Source organism: Gorilla gorilla, chromosome X, assembly GCF_029281585.2.
Source record: "Gorilla gorilla gorilla isolate KB3781 chromosome X, NHGRI_mGorGor1-v2.1_pri, whole genome shotgun sequence".
Lineage (NCBI taxonomy): Eukaryota > Metazoa > Chordata > Mammalia > Primates > Hominidae > Gorilla > Gorilla gorilla.
The window spans coordinates 87,175,023-87,196,726 of NC_073247.2; the positions used below are offsets into that span (position 1 = coordinate 87,175,023).

Consider the following 21,704-nt stretch of genomic DNA (forward strand, 5'->3'; position numbering starts at 1 on the left):
CAAATATTATCTTTCAAGAATGAAAAAAGCACATAGCACCTGGCTGGCATTGTGACATTTGATTATTGGCTGACTAGGTGGGCTAAAGGCAAAATGTGTGAAATGCAATATTGTTTATTTTGTTACAAGGGTAAAAAGTGGTTCCTAAACAGTAGCCTACTGTGTTAAGCACCAGGAAAGGTCTATAGTGAAGACCAAGGCCGACACTTTCCCTGCTGATTGGACATAGTAGATTTTCTTCACATTCAGGGTAGTAGCTCAGTATGTGGATTTTATAATATATTTTAAAATTATTGTAACTTTATAATAATCCTGTGCTGTGGAAAGGGACAAAGGAAGAGATGATGAAGCATTTTATATTTGTAGAAAAATTTATGAAAAAGTTTTACTTCTGCATAAAGTTTTGCTTGTATCCCTGAGTTAATGATTATGGCATCTATTATATAATTCCTTATTCTTAAAGTTATTAAATATCTGAACTGATTAAGCAAGTTGAAAGGGAAATGGAAAACACACATCACTATAATTTTCTACACTATCTTTTCTATATTACTAGGGATCAATGCACTGATTAATAATTTAAATATTCTTGGCTATTTAGGTTCCTATTGCCTTACCCTTCTCCTTTTTTCTTCAGTTTATTATAGTCTATATTCTGGTCACTGAATTCATGTTCTTTCTCTACGGCTTTATGTCTCCATTTGAGGTGAGATATTCATGTTATATAGGCTTTTGTGCAATCCCTAAATAACTAGTAGCTCTGTCCACATCTGTCTTCTGATATTCAGGTTCAGTTTGGACAGCCTTCATCATGGATGTCTTAGTAATTGTACTGGAGTTGTGGGGAAGGGATATCTCCTGGAGTCCACTGGTATGACATTTAAAAAGAACACATTTCACTATACTTTTGCCAGACCTTGTACACATATGTAAATAAAAAAATCTGCCTTAAGTTTTTCTTTTTTGGAAGTAGTTGGATACGATTTATATCTTCAGGTAGATGAAAGAACTTTTTTTGAGATTTCATTATAATTATTAGACTCACATTTTTAAAGGTAAAGCACTTTCAACATCTGTTTCATTTGATCTTGGCAATGAGCCAGTGAAGCAGGTAAGAGATCCAGTATTAGATCCCAGTTCTCCTAATTGCTAACCCAGTGTTTGTCAAACAAAGTTAAAAAACAAAACAAAAAAACCCCTCCCCATTATGTGAGATAGGTCAGTATATCTTTCTGTCCCATAGGAATTCTGCAACTCTCCTTTGAATAGGGAATTAGGAAGTATTTTCTAACAACAGGGGAGTGATTTGTTAGCCTTTTTCTTAGGAAACTAGGGATTTAAAATTAGTTTCAACATTTTTCAAATCTATAACTGGTAAGAAGTGGAACTTTAAAACTCAACTGGAGAAATACATTGTAAAGAATCAATAGGAGTCAAGAGATTAGGTACCCGAAGGCCTTAGCAAGATTCTCGTGTATGACAGAAACTTGTTTAACTAGAATCTTTAAATAACAGCTTCCTAAATTTCAGAGTATACAATATGGAAAACCTGTTTTTAGTGCCTTCTCTTCCAGTTACTTCAACAGTATTAGCTATTTAAAAATGTAAAAAGATAGAGGGTGAACAATGTCACAAGTTGGAGTGGGTGTGCATTTGTTCTAGGGGGACCCTTCAGGATATTTTTAACTTACTCTCCAGTATTTGATGAAATAGCTGAAGACTGTCGTAGCAATGTACAGGCAGTAGAGAACAGAGTAAGCTAAGAATTGAAGGAAGAATTTGTAGTTGGAAAATCCAATGCAGTTATTAACCCTAAAAAAAAGAAAAACTAATTTGAAATCAGGACCTCTTGATTGAGAGCACACTGATACATAAGTGAACTAAGCAATGGAATCATGCTAGTTCTGCTGCTTCATTATGTGTCGTGTAAAAGCCCAATAGAGATAGAAGTCCCGTAATAAGAACAGACTGGAAAAAACAAGTTCATGTCTCACTTGTTTATTCTTTCATTTACAGGCACAGAAACACCTGGCCTGCCTAATAGCTCTGGACTGGTTCGTGACACATCCAAGCAAACCTGGATCCTGGTTGCTAAAAATGTATTACAGTTTTAGCAGCTACATTTGGTACAGTTGTGGCATGTTCTTTTTGTAGTTAGGTGATTTCAGACTGGCCCGCAGGGTCTGATATACAAAATTTGGAAAATTGCTGAATTTAACATTCTAGAATATTTCAAACATCAAGCCAACTAGAAACAGAACTGAATTGTGTAATGTTAAAAGGAGAAATGTTTGTGCTGTATTTAATTACTATGCTCAAATGCTAAAGTTAATGAATATGAGACCATTAGCTTTGTAACCCCAGAAATTCACTACCATACCTTTGGTGTTATATTTTTTCTTTATTTAAAATGTTACCCCTCCCCTGTCCCCTACAGAAATATAAAACCCGGTGAATTATGGTGGCAGAAACAGGCATGTGACAACTATGCTTAGAAAAGTGCATATAATTGAGCAACTTTGACCCTTTTAGAGGAGAGAAATGAATCAGACATACCAAGGGCAGTGATGATCCATTTTTAACACACACCTATGAAGGGGACAAAATACAGTGTGATAAGTGAGGCTATGGAAATGAAGCAACATCTCATAATTAAACTCAAGGTTTCACCAGTATTTTTACATGGTTCTAATAACACCCATTCTCATATTTCCACTATAGTGACTCCAAAACTGTGGCCCTCAGTTATTTCTAGGATGAGGTAATCACAACAACACTTTATGGGATCATGCCAGCAGCAAGTTACATGCTTATAAGTCCAACCTTTCAAAGGGATTGGAAACTCCAGATTATTAATACAGAGAAAAGGTCCAAGATGTCTCCTATCATTTTATTCAATATTTAGTTTAATAAAAATACAGAAGAAAATATATGGCTATAGCCTCTATCTGAATCAAGGGTAAGAAAAATATGGGTGGAATAAATACTCAAGAGAAAAGGCATTACATGTATCAATATAAAAATGGGGTTTACAAAGCTGGAACAATTTGGGCAACAAAAAAGTAGTATTGGGTTATAATGCAAAATGTAAAATCAATATTTATGCTTTCATACTGATATAAATAAATGATTGAATAAATAAATAAATGAAGAGAAGAGATAAATGTCCCAAGCAAAATAACTTGAAATAATTTGTGTAGATACTCCACCTTCAAGGATGGAGGGCATAACTTCCCATTCCTTTAGTGTTGGCTGTGCATAGTGACTTCCTTTCAAAGAGTAAAGCATAGAAAGGAAGAACAATTTTACAGTGGTGAAACCTGACATACTACCTCAGCCAGATGATCAAAATTAACCTTTCAGTGATAAGTCATGTTTATAGGTACCCTTAATATGATGTAATGAGAATGGCACCTTACTCTATCGTCTTCCTCCCCAAATCATATTACCCCAGTCTAACAATGATGAGGAAAGCATCAAACAAATCTCAATCAAGGGACACTCTATAACCTACTTGACCATTAATCCTAAATACTGTCAAGGTTATCAAAAACAAGTCTGGGATACTGCCACAGCTAAGAGAAGCTAAGGAGATGAGACATCACTATTAAATGTAATGTGGTATCCTGGATGGGATCCTAGAACAGATAAAGGACATTATGGAAAAACAGAGGAAATCTAAATATAGACTTCAGTTAAAAATAATGTATCAGTATTAGTTCATTAATTGTAACAAATGTATCATACAAATATAAGATGTTAACAACAAGGGAAACTGGGTGTGAGACATACAAGAACTATCTTCACAATAAATCTGTAAGTCTAAAACTGTCCACAAATACAATGTTAGTTTTTAAAATGTGGTCTTACTTCTCTTACTTATCTTTAGAGTAGCTTGGATCATCATCATCCGTGTGAGGGGTTTTGGCATATGCTCATTATAATTGAAAGGAAATGCTCTTATCTAGGTATGATTACGTGTTAGGATCAGTCATTTTGTTGTCTAGGAAACCTTCAGTGGCCAAGCCCAGCCCAGGGGAAATATGGCCGTCACTTACATAGCACAGACAGAGCAGTGGTGGCAGCGGTCTGGCTTGATCAGATGACACCGGTCACAGAATCGTACAGCTATAAAAAAAAAAATAAGGTGGTTAGCATTTGTTAGGGCTCAATATAAGACCTTATATCTTACTAGCTTATCTGGATGACTTGTTATGCACTGATTATAGATAGTCAAACTCATCTCAAGTTACCAAGCAAAAGGCAGACTACATAAGAGAATTGGGGTATATATTCTTTTCCTTGTTGTATCCAATTTTGAAAGCACTTTTGGGGGCTGAAAGGAACTAGAAAAGTTTCTTATCTGGATATCTGTCATAAGATCATTCATTATAAAACAAACTATACTATCAAATGCTTGAGGGATCTTGAAAAACCATTTAGCCTCTATTTACCCCCAACTTTCTGATCTGAAAATAAGGATTCACAGTTTATCTCCTGTCTCCAGAGGTTGGATTGTATGTGGTGGATAACACTCCTAAAACATGGTAAAGAGAGTGGTTTCTAGAATAATAATTTGGGGAACAGAAGAGACATTCTAGAACAATTAGTTTAATTGACCATTTCACAGATAAAGGAAATAAAGATCTGGGTCATATCAAGTGATTTGCCCAGGGTCACACAGCAAGTTGCTGGCAGGGCTGTCACCTGTACAGTTTTGATGACTTCTTATTTTAGGATTCTTTTAACTCTGTAATTCTTATTTTAGGATTCTAATATAAAAAATCATTCCTCCTTCCCTCCCTCCTTCATTCCTTCCTTTCTTCCTTCCTTCCTTTCCTTTAGATGAAAGGTATTTTACTTTCCCTCTCATTTTCTAGATGTTCATTGATAGAGTACGACTGTGTTTAATGTGATTATTAAGTATAAAAACTAAAATGATGAATAATTTGAACTAATATAATCATTTCATCTAAAGTGTACATTAAGCACATATTACTGATTCAACACAATAGACAGTTAATTCAGCAGAGATTTGTTTACTTCCACTAATGGAAGTATGTGAGTGACTAAAGTCGTGGGTATAATTGAGTCAAAGAGGAAGGGAGAAGAACATGCATATCTGGGTCCTTTTGCATATTTTGAAATAGACTGTCAATGCTCCTATCCTCATTTAAGCCACATTGTCTCTTAGCTAGTTGACTGCAATATCTGTGTAATTTATCACTCTGCTTTCATACTTGCCCCTCAAAAGACCTACTATACAGAGTAGCTGGGTGATCTGTCAAAATCTACATCAGATCTGGCGTAGTGGCTCATGTCTTTAATCCCAGCACTTTGAGAGACTGAGGCACAACTATCCCTTGAGACCAAGAGTTCCAGACCAGCCTGGGCAACATAGTGAGACCCTGTCTCTATAAAAAAATAAAATAAAATAAATTAGCCAGGCATGGTGGTGTGCACTTGTGGCCTCAGCTACTTGGGAGGCCGAGGCGGGAGGATTGCTAGAGCCCAGGAGTTCGAGGCTGCAGTGATCCATGAATGAACCACTGTACTCCAGCCTGGGCGATAGAGCAAGATCCTGTTTCTAAAAATAAAAAAAAAATGTAAATCAGATCATATCACTCTCCACTTAAAACTCTCAATGGATTTCCAACACCTTCAGAATAAAATCCAAACTCCTTACCATGGCCTGTATCATCTAGCCTCTGCCTATCTCTTCAAATGAATCTTGTAAAACTCTCCTCATTCTATGTTCCAGTGAAACTGGCTGCCTATCTGCTCTTGTAATCAAGCTTGCTCCTGTTTCAAGGCTTTTTGTGCTTGCAGTTCCTTTTGCCTGGGATGATCATCCCTCTGCTCCTTTTGGTATGATGGTTAATTTCACTTTTTTTATTTCAATAGGTTTTTGGGGAACAGGTGGTGTTTGGTTACATGGATAAGTTGTTTAGTGGTGATTTCTGAGATTTCGGTGCACCCATTATCTAAGCTGTAAACACTGTACCCAACATGTAGTCTGTTAACCCTTGCCACCCCCTACCCTTCCCCCTGAGTCCCCAGAGTACACTACGTCATTCTTAGGCTTTTGCATCCTCATAGCTTAGCTCTCACTCATAATTGAAAACATATCATATTAGGTTTTCCACTCCTGAGTTACTTTACATAGAATAATGGTCTCCAACTCCATCCAGGTTGCTGAGAATGCCATGATTTTGTTCCCTTTTTATGGCCAAGTAGTGTATATTTTTTATGGCTGAGTAGTGTGTGTGTGTGTGTGTGTGTGTGTGTGTGTGTGTATATAACATTTTCTTTATTCACTCATTGGTTTGGGCTGGTTCCATATTTTTGTAATTTATAATTGCAAACTGTGTTGCGATGAACATGCCTGTGCAAGTGTCTTTTTCATATAATGACTTCTTTTGCTCTGGGTAAATACCCAGGAGTGGGATTGCTGGATCAAATGATAGATCTACTTTAGTTCTTTAAGGAATCTCCATACTGTTTTCCATAGTGGTTGTAGTAGTTTATATTCCCACCAGGAGTGTAAAAGCGTTCCCTTTTCACCACATCAAAGCCAACGTTTATTATGCTTTGATTTTTAAATTACGGCCACTCTTGCAGGAATAAGGTGGTATTGCATTGTGGTTTTGACTTGCATTTCCCTGAAAATTAGTGATGTTGAGAATGTTTTCACGTTTGTTGGCCATTTGCATATCTTCTTTTGAGAATTGTTTATTCAGGTCCTTAGCCCACTTTTTGATGGGATTGTTTTTTTCTTGCTGGTTTGTTTGGGTTCCTTGTAGATTCTGGATATTCGTCCCTTGTCACATGCATAGTTTGTGGATAATTTTTCCCAGCCTTTGGGTTGTCTGTTTACTCTGCTATTTCTTTTCCTATGCAGAAGCTTTCTAGTTTAATTAAGTCCCATCAATTTATCTTTGTTTGTGTTGCATTTGCCTTTGGGTTCTTGGTCATGAACTATTTGCATAGGCCAATATCTAGCAAAGTTTTTCCAGTGTTATCTTCTATAATGTTTATGGTTTCAGGTCTTAGATTTAAGTCTTTGATCCAACTTGAGTTCAGTAGATTTTTGTATATGGTGATAAATGAGGATCCAGTTTCATTCTTCTACATGTGGCTTGCCAATTATCCCAGCATCATTTGTTGAATAGGGTGTCTTTCCCCAATTTATGTTTTTGTTTGCTTTGTCAAAAATCAGTTAGCTGTAAGTATTTGGGCTTATTTCTGGGTTCTCTATTCTGTTCCATTGGCCTATGCACCTATTTTTATACCTGTACCATGCTGCTTTGGTGACTATAGCCTTGTAGTATAGTTTGAAGTCAGGTAACGTGATGCCTCCAGATTTGTTCTTTTTGCTTACTCTTGCTTTGCCTAATGCGGGCTTTTATGGTTTCACATGAATTTTAGAATTGTTTTTTCCAGTGCTGTGAAGAATGATGATGGTAGTTTGATGGGAATTGCATTGAATTTGTATATTGCTTTTGGCAGCATGGTCATTTTCACAATATTGATTATACCCATTCATGGGCATGGGATGTGTTTCCATTTGTTTATGTTGTCTATGATTTCTCTCAGCAGTGTTTTGTAGTTTTCCTTGTAGAGGTCTTTCATGTCCTTGGTTAGGTATATTTCTAAGTTTTGTTTGTTTGTTTGTTTGTTTTCTGCTATAGTAAAAGTGGTGGAGTTCTTGATTTGATTCTCAGCTTGGTTGCTGTTGGTGTATAGCACTGCTACTGATTTGTATACATTAATTTTGTAACCTGAAATTTTATTGAATTCATTGATCAGATCCAGGAGCTTTTTGGAAGAGTCTTTAGGGTTTTCTAGGTATATGATCACATTATCAGCAAACAGTGACTGTTTGACTTCCTCTTTATTCATTTGGATGTCCTTTATTTCTTTCTCTTGTCTGATCACTCTGGCTAGGACTTCCAGTACTATGTTGAATAGAAATGGTGAAAGTGGGCATCTTTGTCTTGTTCCAGTCCTCAGGAACAATGCTTTCAACTTTTCCCCATTCAGTATAATTTAGCTGTGGGTTTGTCATAGATGGCTTTTATTACCTTAACATATTTCCCTTCTATGCTGATTTTGCTGAGGATTTTAATCATAAAGGGATGCTGGATTTTGTCAAATGCTTTTTCTGCGTCTATTGAGATGATCATGTGATTTTTGTTTTTACTTATGTTTATGTGGTGTACCACATTTATTGACTTGCCTATGTTAAACCAACCCTGAATCCATGGTAGGAAACCCACATGATGATGATGGATTATGTTTTTGATATGCTGTTGAATTTGGTTAGCTAGTATTTTGTTGAGGATTTTTGCATCTATATTCATTAGGAATATTGGTCTGTAGTTTTCTCTTTTAGCTATGTTCTTTCCTGGTTTTTGGTACTAGGGTAATATTGGCTTCATAGAATAATTTAGGAAGGATTCCCTCTTTCTCTGTCTTTTGGAATAGTTTCAGTAGGAGTGGTACCAATTCTTTTTTGAGTGTCTGATAGAATTCAGCTGTGAATCCATCTGGCCCTGGACTTTTTTTTGTTGGCAATTTTTTTATTACCATTTTAATCTTGCTGCTTGTTACTGGCCTCTTCAGAGTTCCCATTTCTTTCTGGCTTAATCTAGCAGAGTTGTATATTTCCAGGAATTTATCTATCTCCTCTAAATTTTCTAGTTTGTGCCCATGAATGTGTCCTTAGTTGCCTTGAATGATCTTTTGTATTTCTGTTATCGGCTGTAATATCTCCCTTTTTGTTTCAAATTGAGCTTATTTGGATCTTCACTCTTCTTGGTTTATCTCACTAATTGTCTATCAATTTTATCTTTTCGAAGAATAAGCTTTTTGTTTCATTTATCTTTTGTATTCTTATTTTTTGTTTCAATTTCATTTAGTTCTGCTCTGATTTTTGTTATTTCTTTTCTTCTGCTGGGTTTGGGTTTGGTTTGTTCTTGTTTCTCTAGTTCCTTGAGGTGTAAGCTTAGATTGTCCATTTGTGCTCTTTCAGACTTTTTGATGTAGGCACTTAATGCTATCAACTTTCCTCTTAGCACTGTTTTGCTGTATCCCAAAGGTTTTGATAGGTTGTGTTACTATTATCATTCAGTTCAAAGAATTTTTAAAACTTCCATCTTGATTTCATTGTTGACTCAACAATCATTCATGAGTAGATTATTTAAATTCTATGTATTCACATGGTTTTGAAGGTTCCTACTAAAGTTGATTTCCAATTGTATTCCACTGTGGTCTGAGAAAGTACTTGAAATAATTTTGATTTTCTTAAACTTACTGAAACTTGTTTTGTGGCCTATCATATGGTCTATCTTGAATAATTTTCCATGTGCTAATGAATAGAATGTATATTCTGCAGTAGTTGGGTAGAATGTTCTGTAAATATCTCTTTTGTTTTGTTTGTTTTATTTTTTGTTTATTTTGTTTTGTTTTGTTTTGTCTTTTTGAGACAGAGTCTCACTCTGTCGCCCAGGCTGGAGTGCAGTGGCGTGATCTCGGCTCACTGCAAGCTCTGCCTCCTGGGTTCACGCCATTCTCCTGCCTCAGCCTCCCAAGTAGCTGGGACTACAGGCACCCACCACCATGCCCGGCTAATTTTGTGTGTTTTTAGTAGAGATGGGGTTTCACCGTGTTAGCCAGGATGGTCTTGATTGCCTTACCTCGTGATCCGCCCGCCCCGGCCTCCCGAAGTGCTGGGATTACAGGCCTGAGCCACCGCGCCAAGCCCCTGTAAATATCTGTTAAGTCTATTTGTTCTAGTGTGTAGTTTAAGTCTATTGTTTCTTTGTTGTTTCTTTGTTGACTTTCTTTTTTTTTTTGTTTTGTTTTAATTTATTTATTATTATTATACTTTAAGTTTTAGGGTAGATGTGCACAATGTGCAGGTTAGTTACATACGTATACATGTGCCATGCTGGTGTGCTGCACCCACTGACTCGTCATCTAGCATTAGGTATATCTCCCAATGCTATCCCTCCCCCTTCCCCCCCACCCCACAACAGTCCCCAGAGTGTGATGTTCCCCTTCCTGTGTCCACGTGTTCTCATTGTTCAATTCCCACCTATGAGTGAGAATATGCAGTGTTTGGGTTTTGTTCTTGCGATACTGTACTGAGAATGATGATTTCCAATTTCATCCATCCATGTCCCTACAAAGGACATGAACTCATCATTTTTTATGGCTGCATAGTATTCCATGGTGTATATGTGCCACATTTTCTTAATCCAGTCTATCATTGTTGGACATTTGGGTTGGTTCCAAGTCTTTGCTGTTGTGAATAATGCCGCAACAAACATACGTGTGCATGTGTCTCTAAAGCAGCATGATTTATAGTCCTTTGGGTATATACCCAGTAATGGGATGGCTGGGTCAAATGGTATTTCTAGTTCTAGATCTCTGAGGAATCGCCAAACTGACTTCCATACTCATCTGACAAAGGGCTAATATCCAGAATCTACAATGAACTCAAACAAATTTACAAGAAAAAAACAAACAACCCCATCAAAAAGTGGGCGAAGGACATGAACAGACACTTCTCAAAAGAAGACATTTATGCAGCCAAAAAACACATGAAAAAATGCTCACCATCACTGGCCATCAGAGAAATGCAAATCACAACCACAATGAGATACCATCTCACACCAGTTAGAATGGCAATCATTAAAAAGTCAGGAAACAACAAGTGCTGGAGAGGATGTGGAGAAATAGGAACACTTTTACACTGTTGGTGGGACTGTAAACTAGTTCAACCATTGTGGAAGTCAGTGTGACTTTCTGTCTTGATGGCCTGTCTAGTGCTGCCAGTGGAGTAGTGAAGTCCCCCGCTATTATTGTGTTGCCATCTATTTCATTTCTCAAGTCTAATAGTAATTGTTTTGTAAATTTGTGGGCTCCAGTATTAGGTGCATATATATTTAGGATTGTGATATTTTCCTGTTTAACTGTCCTTTTATCATTATATAATGTCCCTCTTTGTCTTTTTAAACTGTTGTTGCTTTAAAGTCTGTTTTTTTTCTAAGAATAGCTAACCCTGCATATTTTTAGTGTCCATTTGCATTGAATACCTTTTTTCACTCCTGTACCTTAAGTTTATGTCAGTCCTTTTATGTTAGGTGCGTTGAAGACAGCAGATACTTGGTTGGTAAACTTTTATTCATTCTGCCATTCTGTATCTTTTAAGTGGAGGATTTAGGCCATTTACATTCAACATTAATATTGAGATGTGAGGTATCATTCTATTCATCATGCTAGTTGTTGCATCAATGCCTTTTTTACATTGTGTTTTTGTTTTATAAGCCCTGTGAGATTTATGCTTTAAGAAAGTTCTATTTTGCTGTATTTTGAGGTTTTGTTTCAAGATATTGAACTCCTTTTAACATTTCTTGTAGCTCTGCCTTGGTAGTGGTAAATTATCTCAGCATTTGTTTGTCTAAAAAAGATTTTATCTTTCCTTCATTTATGAAGTTTTCTTTCGCTGGATACAAAATTCTTGGCTGGTAATTATTTTCTTTAAGTAGGCAAAATACAGGACCCAAATCCCTTCTAGTTTGTAGGGTTTCTGCTGACAAATCTGCTGTTAGTCTGATAGCTTTCCCTTCATAGGTTACCTGATGCTTTTGCCTCACAGCTCTTAAGATTTTCTCCTTTGTCTTGACTTTAGATAATCTGATGACTGTGTGCCTACCTGATGATTTTTTGCTATGAATTTCCTGGGTGTTCTGTGAGCTTCTTGTATTTGGATGTCTATATCTCTAGCAAGGCCAGGGACATTTTCCTCAGTTTTTCCCTCAAATAAGTTTTCCAAACACTTAGATCTCTCTTCTTCCTCAGGAACACCAATTACTCTTAGGTTTCAGAATAACATAATCATTTAACATAATCACACATCTTCTTGGAGGCTTTGTTCATTTTTTTGAATTTTTTTTCTTTGTCTTTGTCAGATTGGGTTAATTCAAAAGCCTTTTCTTTAAGCTCTGATGTTCTTTCTTCTACTTCTTCAATTATATTGTTGTAACTTTCCAGTTTCTTTTGCATTTGTCTAACTGTTTCATTTCCGGAAGCTGCAGATGTTTTTTATTTATGCTGTATATTTCTCTGGAGATATTTTAATCCATATCCTATAATATTTTTAAAATTTCTTTAAATTATTTTTCATCTTTCTCTGATCCCTCCTTGAACAGCTTAATAATTGACTTTCTAAATTCTTTTCTGGGCAATTCACAGTATTCTTCTTGGTTTAGATCCATTGCTTGTGACCTAATGTGGTCTTTGGGGGATGTCAAAGAACCTTGCTTTATAATATTATCAGAATTGTTTTTCTCGTTCCTTCTCATTTGGGTAGACTATGTCAGAGGAACGTTCTGTGGCTCAAGGGCTGCTGTTCAGATTATTTTCTTCCACTGGGTGATCCCTTGATGTGGTGTTCTCCCCATTTTTCTAAGGATGGGGTTTCCTGGGAGCCAGACTGCAGTGATTGTTATTTGCTCTTCTGGGTCTAGCCACCCAGCAGAGCTACCAGACTCTGTGCTGGTACTGGGGAGTGTCTGCAAAGAGTCCTGTGATTTGATCCATCTTCAGTTCTCTCAGTCATGGATACCAGCACCTGCTCCAGTGGAGGTAGCAGGGGAGTTGAAGTGGATTCTGTGAGGATCCTTGACTGTAGTTTTTTTTTATGGCCCTGGTTTTCTCAAATGCTGTTTGTGCTAACAGTGAAGCTATCACGTGGACAAACTCAGGACCTCTGGTTAGCCAGGATGTCCCAGGCAGTGGAATTAGCTGTTGTTTTCTCCTTTCTTGGAGCAGGGTTGTTCTTTTTTTCTTTTCCTTTTTTTTTGAGATGGAGATGGAGTCTTGCTCTGTTGCCCAGGCTGGAGTGCAGTGGCACGATCTCGGCTCAATGCAAGCTCCGCCTTCCGGGTTCATGCCATTCTCTCGCTTCAGCCTCCTGAGTAGCTGGGACTACAGGCGCCCACCACCATGCCCGGCTAATTTTTTGCATTTTTAGTAGAGACGGGGTTTCACCGTGTTAGCCAGGATGGTCTCGATCTCCTGACCTTGTGATCTGCCCGCCCCAGCCTCCCAAAGTGCTGGGATTACAGGCGTGAGCCACTGTGCCCGACCACATTCTTTTATGTGTTGTTGTAATGGCTTGAGTTGGTTGGCCTCCAGCCAGGAGGTGGGGCTTTCAAGAGAGCATCAGCTGTGGTAGTATAGCGGGGATTCAATCTTTCCCTAGGGTCACCTGGATAAGTATTCTGGTTTCTCAGGCAATGGGCAGGGACATAGAACTCCCAAGAGATTTCATCTTCAGCTACCAGGGCATGTAGAGAAAGGCCATCAGGGCAGGTTAGGCATGTCTGAGCTCAGACTCTCCTTGTGTGGGGCTTGCTATGGTTGCTGTGGGAAATAGGGGTGTTGTTCTCAGGTTAATGGAGTTATGTTCCCAGGAGGATTATGGCTGCCTCTACTACATCATATAGGTCACCAGGGAAGTGGAGAAAAGCCAGCAGTGACAGGCCTCACCCAACTCCCATGCAGCCAGCAAGGCCAGTCTCACTCTCACCGTACCCACCAACAGCACCTAGTTTATATCCAGGAAGCCGGTTTGCAGGGCTGACATCTTGCCTTGTTACAAGCATCCCCATGGAGAAAGCAAGCAGGGCTTTCAGGCCCTGCCCCTCCCTGCCTGCCACAGCTTCTGTGCTCGTATCTATACTTCCCGTTCATCTCCCTGGATTCTGCCCAAGAAAATTCATGCTCAGTTGAAATTATTACAAAGCTCAGCTGTGAGTTTCCTTCTCTCTGTGGCTGTTCCCCAAGGAACCCTTGAAATAAAGAGAGCCCTAGTGACAAGGAAATGGCTAGTCTGGGCTTCCCTGAAGACCGTGAGTGCCTACAGGGTTCTTCCCACTGCTTCCTCTACTTTTATATTTCTCTTGGCTCTCCAAATTTGTTTCCGCTCTAAGGAAGGTGAAATCCTTTTCCCACAATCAGAATTTTTAGATTCCCCAGTGGGGATGCATGTTCAGAAGTGGACTTTCCCCCTCTCAACACTTTGGGCACTCACAGGTTTTTGGCTGTCTCATGGAGTTTGCAGTGGCAAGATGCTTCTTTCAAAGGATCTGTGAATTCTTTCCGCTTTCCTGGTATGTTCCTGTGGTAGTTCTTTTTTTTTTTGCCTGAGACGGAGTCTCGCTCTGTCGCCCAGGCTGGAGTGCAGTGGCGTGATCTCCTCTCACTGCAAGCTCTGCCTCCTGGGTTCACACCATTCTCCTGCCTTAGCCCCCCGAGTAGCTGGGATTACAGGCACCCGCCACTGCACCCGGCTAATTTTTTGTATTTTTAGTAAAGATGGGGTTTCACCATGTTAGCCAGGATGGTCTCGATCTCCTGATCTCGTGATCCACCCGCCTCAGCCTCCCAAAGTGCTGGAATTACAGGCATGAGCCAGCACACCCGGCCACCCTGTGGTAGTTCTTAGATCAAAAGTTCATGGTGTGAGTCTCCACATGTTGCTTTGTCCATCCAAGTGGGAGCTGCAAGTTAGTCCTGCCTCCTATATGCCATATTTTTGTCTGGTTTTAATTCTGATGGTTAATTTTATGTGCGAACTTGACTGAGACATATGGTACCCAGATATTTGATTAAACACTTTCTAAGTGTCTTTGTGAGAGTGTTTCTGGGTGAGATTAGCACTTGAATCAGTAGACTGAGTAAAGCAGATTGTCTTCCTCAGTGTGGGTGGGCTTCAACCAAGCCTTTGAGGACCAAAACTGGCACAAGACAGGGATGCCCTCTCTCACCACTCCTATTCAACATAGTGTTGGAAGTTCTGGCCAGGGCAATCAGGCAGGAGAAGGAAATAAAGGGTATTCAATTAGGAAAAGAGGAAGTCAAACTGTCCGTGTTTACAGATGACATGATTGTATATCTAGAAAACCCCATTGTCTCAGCCCAAAATCTCCTTAAGCTGATATGCAACTTCAGCAAAGTTTCAGGATACAAAATCAATGTGCAAAAATCACAAGCATTCTAATACACCAATAACAGACAGAGAGCCAAATCATGAGTGAACTCCCATTCACAGTTGCTTCAAAGAGAATAAAATATGTAGGAATCCAACTTACAAGAGATGTGAAGGACCTTTTCAAGGAGAACTACAAACTACTGCTCAATGAAATAAAAGAGGATACAAACAAATGAAGAACATTCCATGCTCATGGATAGAAAGAATCAATATTGAGAAAATGGCCATACTGCCCAAGGTAATTTATAGATTCAATGCCATCCCCATCAAGCTACCAATGACTTTCTTCACAGAATTGGAAAAAACTACTTTAAAGTTCATATGGAACCAAAAAAGACCCTGCATTGACAAGTCAATCCTAAGTCAAAAGAACAAAGCTGGAGGCATCATGCTACCTGACTTCAAACTATACTACAAGGCTACAGCAACCAAAACAGCATGGTACTGGTACCAAAACAGAGTTATAGACCAATGGAACAGAACAGAGCCCTCAGAAATAATGCCACACATCTACAACTATCTGATCTTTGACAAACCTGAAAAAAAACAAGAAATGGGGAAAGGATTCCCTATTTAACAAACGGTGTTGGGAAAACTGGCTAGCCATATGTAGAAAGCTGAAATTGGATCCCTTCCTTACACCTTATACAAAAATTAATTCAAGATGGATTAAAGACTTAAACGTTAGACCTAAAACCATAAAAACCCTAGAAGAAAACCTAGGCAATAACATTCAGGACATAGGCATGGGCAAGGACCTCATGTCTAAAACACCAAAAGCAATGGCAACAAAAGCCAAAATTGACAAATGGGATCTAATTAAACTAAAGAGCTTCTGCACAGCAAAAGAAACTACCGTCAGAGTGAACAGGCAACCTACAGAATGGGAGAAAATCTTTGCAATCTACCTATCTGACAAAGGGCTAATACCCAGAATCTACAAAGAACTAAAACAAATTTACAAGAAAAAAACAACCCCATCAAAAAGTGGGCAAAGGATATGAATAGACACTTCTCAAAAGAAGACATTTATGCAGCCAAGAGACACATGAAAAAATGCTCATCATCACTGGCCATCAGAGAAATGCAAATCAAAACCACAATGAGATACCATCTCACACCAGTTAGAATGGCAATCATTAAAAAGTCAGGAAACAACAGGTGCTGGAGAGGATGTGGAGAAATAGGAACACTTTTACACTGTTGGTGGGAATGTAAACTAGTTCAACCATTGTGAAAGTCAGTGTGGCGATTCCTCAGGGATCTAGAACTAGAAATGCCATTTGACCCAGCCATCCCATTACTGGGTATATACCCAAGGGATTATAAAACATGCTGCTATAAAGACACATGCACACGTATGTTTACTGTGGCACTATTGACAATAGCAAAGACTTGGAACTAACCCAAATGTCCAACAATGATAGACTGGATTAAGAAAATGTGGCACATATACACCACGGAATACTATGCAGCCATAAAAAATGATGAGTTCATGTCCTTTGTAGGGACATGGATGAAGCTTGAAGCCATCATTCTCAGCAAACTGTCACAAGGACAAGAAACCAAACACCGCATGTTCTCACTCATAGGTGGGAATTGAATAGTGAGAACACTTGGACACAGGAAGGGGAACATCACACACCAGGGCCTGTCGTGTGGTGGGGGGAGGGGGGGAGGGATAGCATTAGGATATATACCTAATGTAAATGGCAAGTTAATGGGTGCAGCACACCAACATGGCACATGTATACATATGTAGCAAACCTGCACGTTATGCACATGTACCATACAACTTAAAGTATAATAAAAAAAGAAAAAAGCAACACTGTATATATATATACACACACACACACACACACACACAAATTTATGTAGAATGGTATTTATTAAAATACCATGTGTACTACTGCAGACTGGAAATGGTAATGTTTAAATAAATTACTGTATATCCGTTATAAAAAAAAATTCAGAGGAAGGGAGAATTTGTTCTCTCTGCCTGACTGCATGAGATAAAACATCAGTCTGTCCTTAGACTGGGACTTACGTGATCAGGGTTCCTGGTTCTCAGAACTTTAGACTCAAACTGGAACTTACACTATTGGCTCTCAGGTTCTCAGGAGGCCTTTGGACTTGGAGTAGAACTTATACCATTGTTTCTCCAAGTGCTTATACTTTGGGCTCAAAGTAGGACTACACCACCACCTTTCCTGGGTCTCCAGCTCGCTGATGGCAGACAGTGGGACTTCTCAGCCTCCATAATTATGTGAGCTAATTTCTCAATGTAAATAATGTAAATAATAATTTATATACATATACCTTATTGTTCTTTCTCTATAGAGAACCCTACTGATAGTTATTCCAAAGGAACAGAATTTTAGGAATGAGTTTTCTGAATTGGTTCTGAAGTTTCTGGAATTGGCTCTTCAATCTTAGTAGTTTTGATGATGCTAATGACACTGTATCAAGTAATAAAAAGAGCACTGGTAATCTGTGGCATGATCTGACAATGGAAATATGCAAAGTATCTTCAATAGATGCTCTTAGTCAACCACTTATGAGAAGCAAGTAGCTGGGTGACTATATATGATAATATTTAACATTTTTGAAAAACAATGAATAAAATGAGGTTGGCTTGTAGCTTCTAACATGACTGAACAAAGTGCTAAAAGAAACAGATGAGTTCAGGAATTCCCAGCCAAAGTGGTAGATAAATGACCTGAAAGCTTCTATGTATCTCCTAAAGGAGATGCTTATTGCATGTAGCCACAGGACTGAGATTGCTGAAAACCACAGAATTCCATCTGTAAATAGCTGAATTACAATGATAGTTGAACTCCCAGTCTTGTAGGGTATCTACTGTTAAAATGAGGGCACTGATTTGTAAAGAAATGGATCCTGTAAGTAGGATGGGGATGTGTGGGAAGACCCTTATGAAGCCAGGGATACTGAGTGCCTAAATTCCAATGCATCTTATTTGCCAGGAGACGAGGCATCCCTGCAACCAGTAGAAGCAGCTTCCAACTGCCCATGGTATTGGCCTCTCCAATCCTGTCTGAAGGGATCAACCCTGCATTGCTTGAGGAAACTCAGGCCACTATACAAGACAATGTTGATTCTCCTCTGGACCCATCCCTCTTTGCTTCTAAGGCCTATAATAAGAATCAAGCCCTAACAGATCCCTAAAGGTAAGGTACAAAGTGTGACCCACGAAGACATGTACTATACTCCAAAAGAACTACTCAAATTTTCTAATTTATACAGATAGAAATCTAGGGAACATAGGTGGAAACAAATACTAATGTTGGAAAAAACATAAAGTTGAATCTGGCCAAATTTATTGATAGGGGCCTACTATGCAGAGATTCTGATTTTAATGTTGCAGCTCAGGGAGTTAGAAAGCATTCTAACAATTTGGTTGGTTGGTTTGCTAAAACATGATGAAAAGGTGGCTCACAGTGAGTGAAATGGAAATGCTGGACCTGCCTTGGTTTAATGTTGAGGGGAGGATTCAAAGGCTTAAGGAGAATGGAAGGTAGAACTTAGAATAGTTCTGCTCACTCACACTGGGAAGGTATAGAAAATGTACCTTTCACTAACACTGTGAGAAATACATTTGTAAAGAGAGCCCTGGTACAAGGAAATTTGGAAACGAAGTGTGTGGAAAGACTTCTCTGAATGGAAAAAAAGTGTGAAGATATTTGTATCTTGTGTGAACACTCACTCATGGTTGATCACATGTCTTACTCCATTTGGGGCTGCTCTAACAAAGTACCATAGACTGGGTAGCTTCTAAACAACAAATTTATTCGCATGGTTCTCGAGGCTTGGAGTTCCAAGATCAAGGTACCAACAGCTTTAGTGCTGGTGAGGGCCTCTTTTATAGATAGTGCTTTCTTGCTGTGCCCTCTCATGGTGAAAGGGGCAAAGCAGCTCTCTGGAGCCTTATTATAAGGGCACTAATCACATTCATGAGGGTTCTACACTTATGACTTAACCATGTCCCCAAAGACCTCACGTCCTAATATCCCCTTGGGGACAGGATTTCAATATATAAATTTTAGGGGCCCACAAACATTTGAAAAATAGCACTACAGCAGAGAAGGATTTTAATAATCAAACAGACAGAATGACCTGTTCAATGATTACCAGTCAGCTTCTTTCCCCACGCACCCCAGTTACTGCCCAATGGGCTCATGAACAAAGTGGCCATGGTGGCAGGGATGGAGGTTACGTGGCTCAGCAATATTGACTTTCACTCACCAAGGCTGACCTGGCTACTGCCACTGCTGACTACCCAATCTGCCAGCAGCAGAGACCAACACTGAGCACCTGATATAGCACCATTCTCTGGGGTGATGAGCCATCAACCTGGTATCAGGTTGATTACATTGGAGTGCTTCTATCATAGCAGCGGCAGCGTTTTGTCCTTACTGGAATAGACATTTTGGATACAGATTTGTCTTCCCTGCATGCTGCGCTTCTGCCAAAAGTGCCATCGATGGACTTACAAAATGCCTTATCCACCATCATGATATTCCACACAGCATTACATCTGATCAAGGAACTTCCTTCACAGCAAGAGAAGTGCTGCAGTAGTCCCATGCTTGTGGAATTTACTGGTGTTATCACATTCCCCATCATCCTGAAGCAGCTAGCTTGACAGAGTGATGACATGGTCTTTTGAAGTGTCAGTTACAGTGCCAATACCTTGCAGGGCTGGGGCAAGATTTTCCCAAAAGCTGTATATGCTCTGAATCAGTGTCCAATAGATGATGCTGATTCTCTGATAGTTAGGATTCACAGGTCCAGAAATCAAGGGGTGGAAATGGGAGTGGTACCACTCACCATTACCCTAAGTGGCCCACTAACAAAATGTTTTCTTCCTGTTCCTGCAACCTTGTGCTTTGCTAGTCTAGAGGTGTTAGTCCCAGAGGGAGGACTTCCACCAGGGGACACAATAATGATTCCATTGAACTGGAAGTTAAGACTGCCACCCAGTCTTAACTGGGTGCCACTTTGGAATCCTCGTATCTCTGAATCAATAGGACAAGAGGCAGGTGCAATGTTGGCTGGGATAACTGATCCAGATTATGAAGTGTAAATTAGACTTAATAGTCCAATTTTGTTAGTGGGTAACTAAAGGTAATGGTGAGTGGTGCCACTTCCATTTCCACTCCTTGAGTCCTGGGTGGAAATCAAGGGGTGGAAATGGGAGTGTAAACTGGTATAATAGACTTTTAGACTATTAAGTGTAAATTGGACTATTACTACTCTGCAATGGAGGAAAGAAACACTATGTCAAGAATACAGGAGGTGCCTTAGGGCATCTCTTAGTCTTACCATGCCCCGTGATTAGGTCAATGGAAAACCACAACAATCCAATTCAGGCAGGACTACTAATGACCCAGACTCTTCAGAACTGGAGATTTGGGTCACCACATCAGGTAAAAAAACAGTACCAGCTGAGGTGCTTGCTAAAGGCAAAGAGAGTACAGAATGGATGGTGGGAGAAAGTAGCTATAAATACCACCTATGACCATGTGACCAGTTACAGAAACAAGATCTGTTATTGTTATGGGTGTTTCCTTCTTATGTTGTTATGAATACAGTTGTGTGTGTGTATTTCAAATATCTTTGTTTTCTTCCTTCTCTTATTCCCTTATCATGTAACATAAGGTGTATTGACTTTACATCGTAGCATTTAAGTATTGTTAATTTTATATCATAGTATTTTGTTTTTAATTAACAAAATAGCAAGGAGAAAAGTAAACTCACTCAAGAATACCTATTCTTCTGTGGAAGGGGTTAGTGTGTTTTCAGTTGAATGCATGATATTTGTATCATGTTAGGTAAAATTGTAACCTTGTTATTGTCTTTAAGTGGAGAGTATGGCTTAAGGAGATGTGTATGGGTGCCAAGTTGACAAGGGCTGGACTTGTGATAGTTAATTTTGTGTGTCAACTTTACTGGGTCATAGGGTACCTAGATATTTGGTTAAGTATTATTTCTAGGTGTCTCTGTGAAGGTGCTTCTGGGTGAGATTAGCATTTGAATCTAGACTGTGTAAAGCAGACTGTCCTCCCCAATGCAGGTGGGCCTCATCCAATCCTTTGAGGACCTGAACAGAACAAAAATGTGGAGGATGAGAAAATTTGCTCTTGTTGCCTGACTGCATGAGCTGAGACATCAGTTTTCTGCCATTAGACTGGGGCTTACACCATCAGCACTACTGGTTCTCAAACCGTTTAACTCAGACTATAATTACATTACCAGCTTTCCTGATTCTCCAGCTTGCAGATGGCAGACCGTGGGACTTCTCAGGTTCCATAATCATTTGCTGATTCCTCATAATCTCTCTCTCTCTCTACACACACACACACACACACACACACACACACACACACACACACACACACACACATAATTCTATTGGCTCTATTTATCTGGAGAACGCTGACTAATACACATGGCTAAATCCTTATCATTTAAGTCTTCAAATAGTATTTCCTCAGAGAAGCCTTTCCTATGACTGCCTATCCTGGGAATTGCAAATACCTCAAGGTCCCAGAGAATAGTCAGTAGCAAAGGTACCATGGTAAGTACCATTACCCAGATTCAACAATTATCAACATTGTGT

At 39.1% G+C, this 21,704-nt stretch overlaps 1 protein-coding gene across 2 annotated transcripts in view; it reads right to left on the reverse strand.

Annotated features, from left to right (window-relative positions):
- The window catches only part of ZDHHC15 (zDHHC palmitoyltransferase 15), a 156,746-nt gene that overhangs the window by 59,151 nt on the left and 75,891 nt on the right, over positions 1-21,704 (reverse strand). For both annotated transcript variants that reach the window (XM_019018810.4, XM_019018811.4), the window contains 3 exons: positions 4,059-4,128; positions 2,557-2,589; positions 1,692-1,812 (listed from right to left, as the gene is read on the reverse strand). In XM_019018810.4, the coding sequence (XP_018874355.1) occupies positions 1,692-1,812; positions 2,557-2,589; positions 4,059-4,128 (224 nt within the window). The remainder of the gene's footprint in view (positions 1-1,691; positions 1,813-2,556; positions 2,590-4,058; positions 4,129-21,704) is intronic.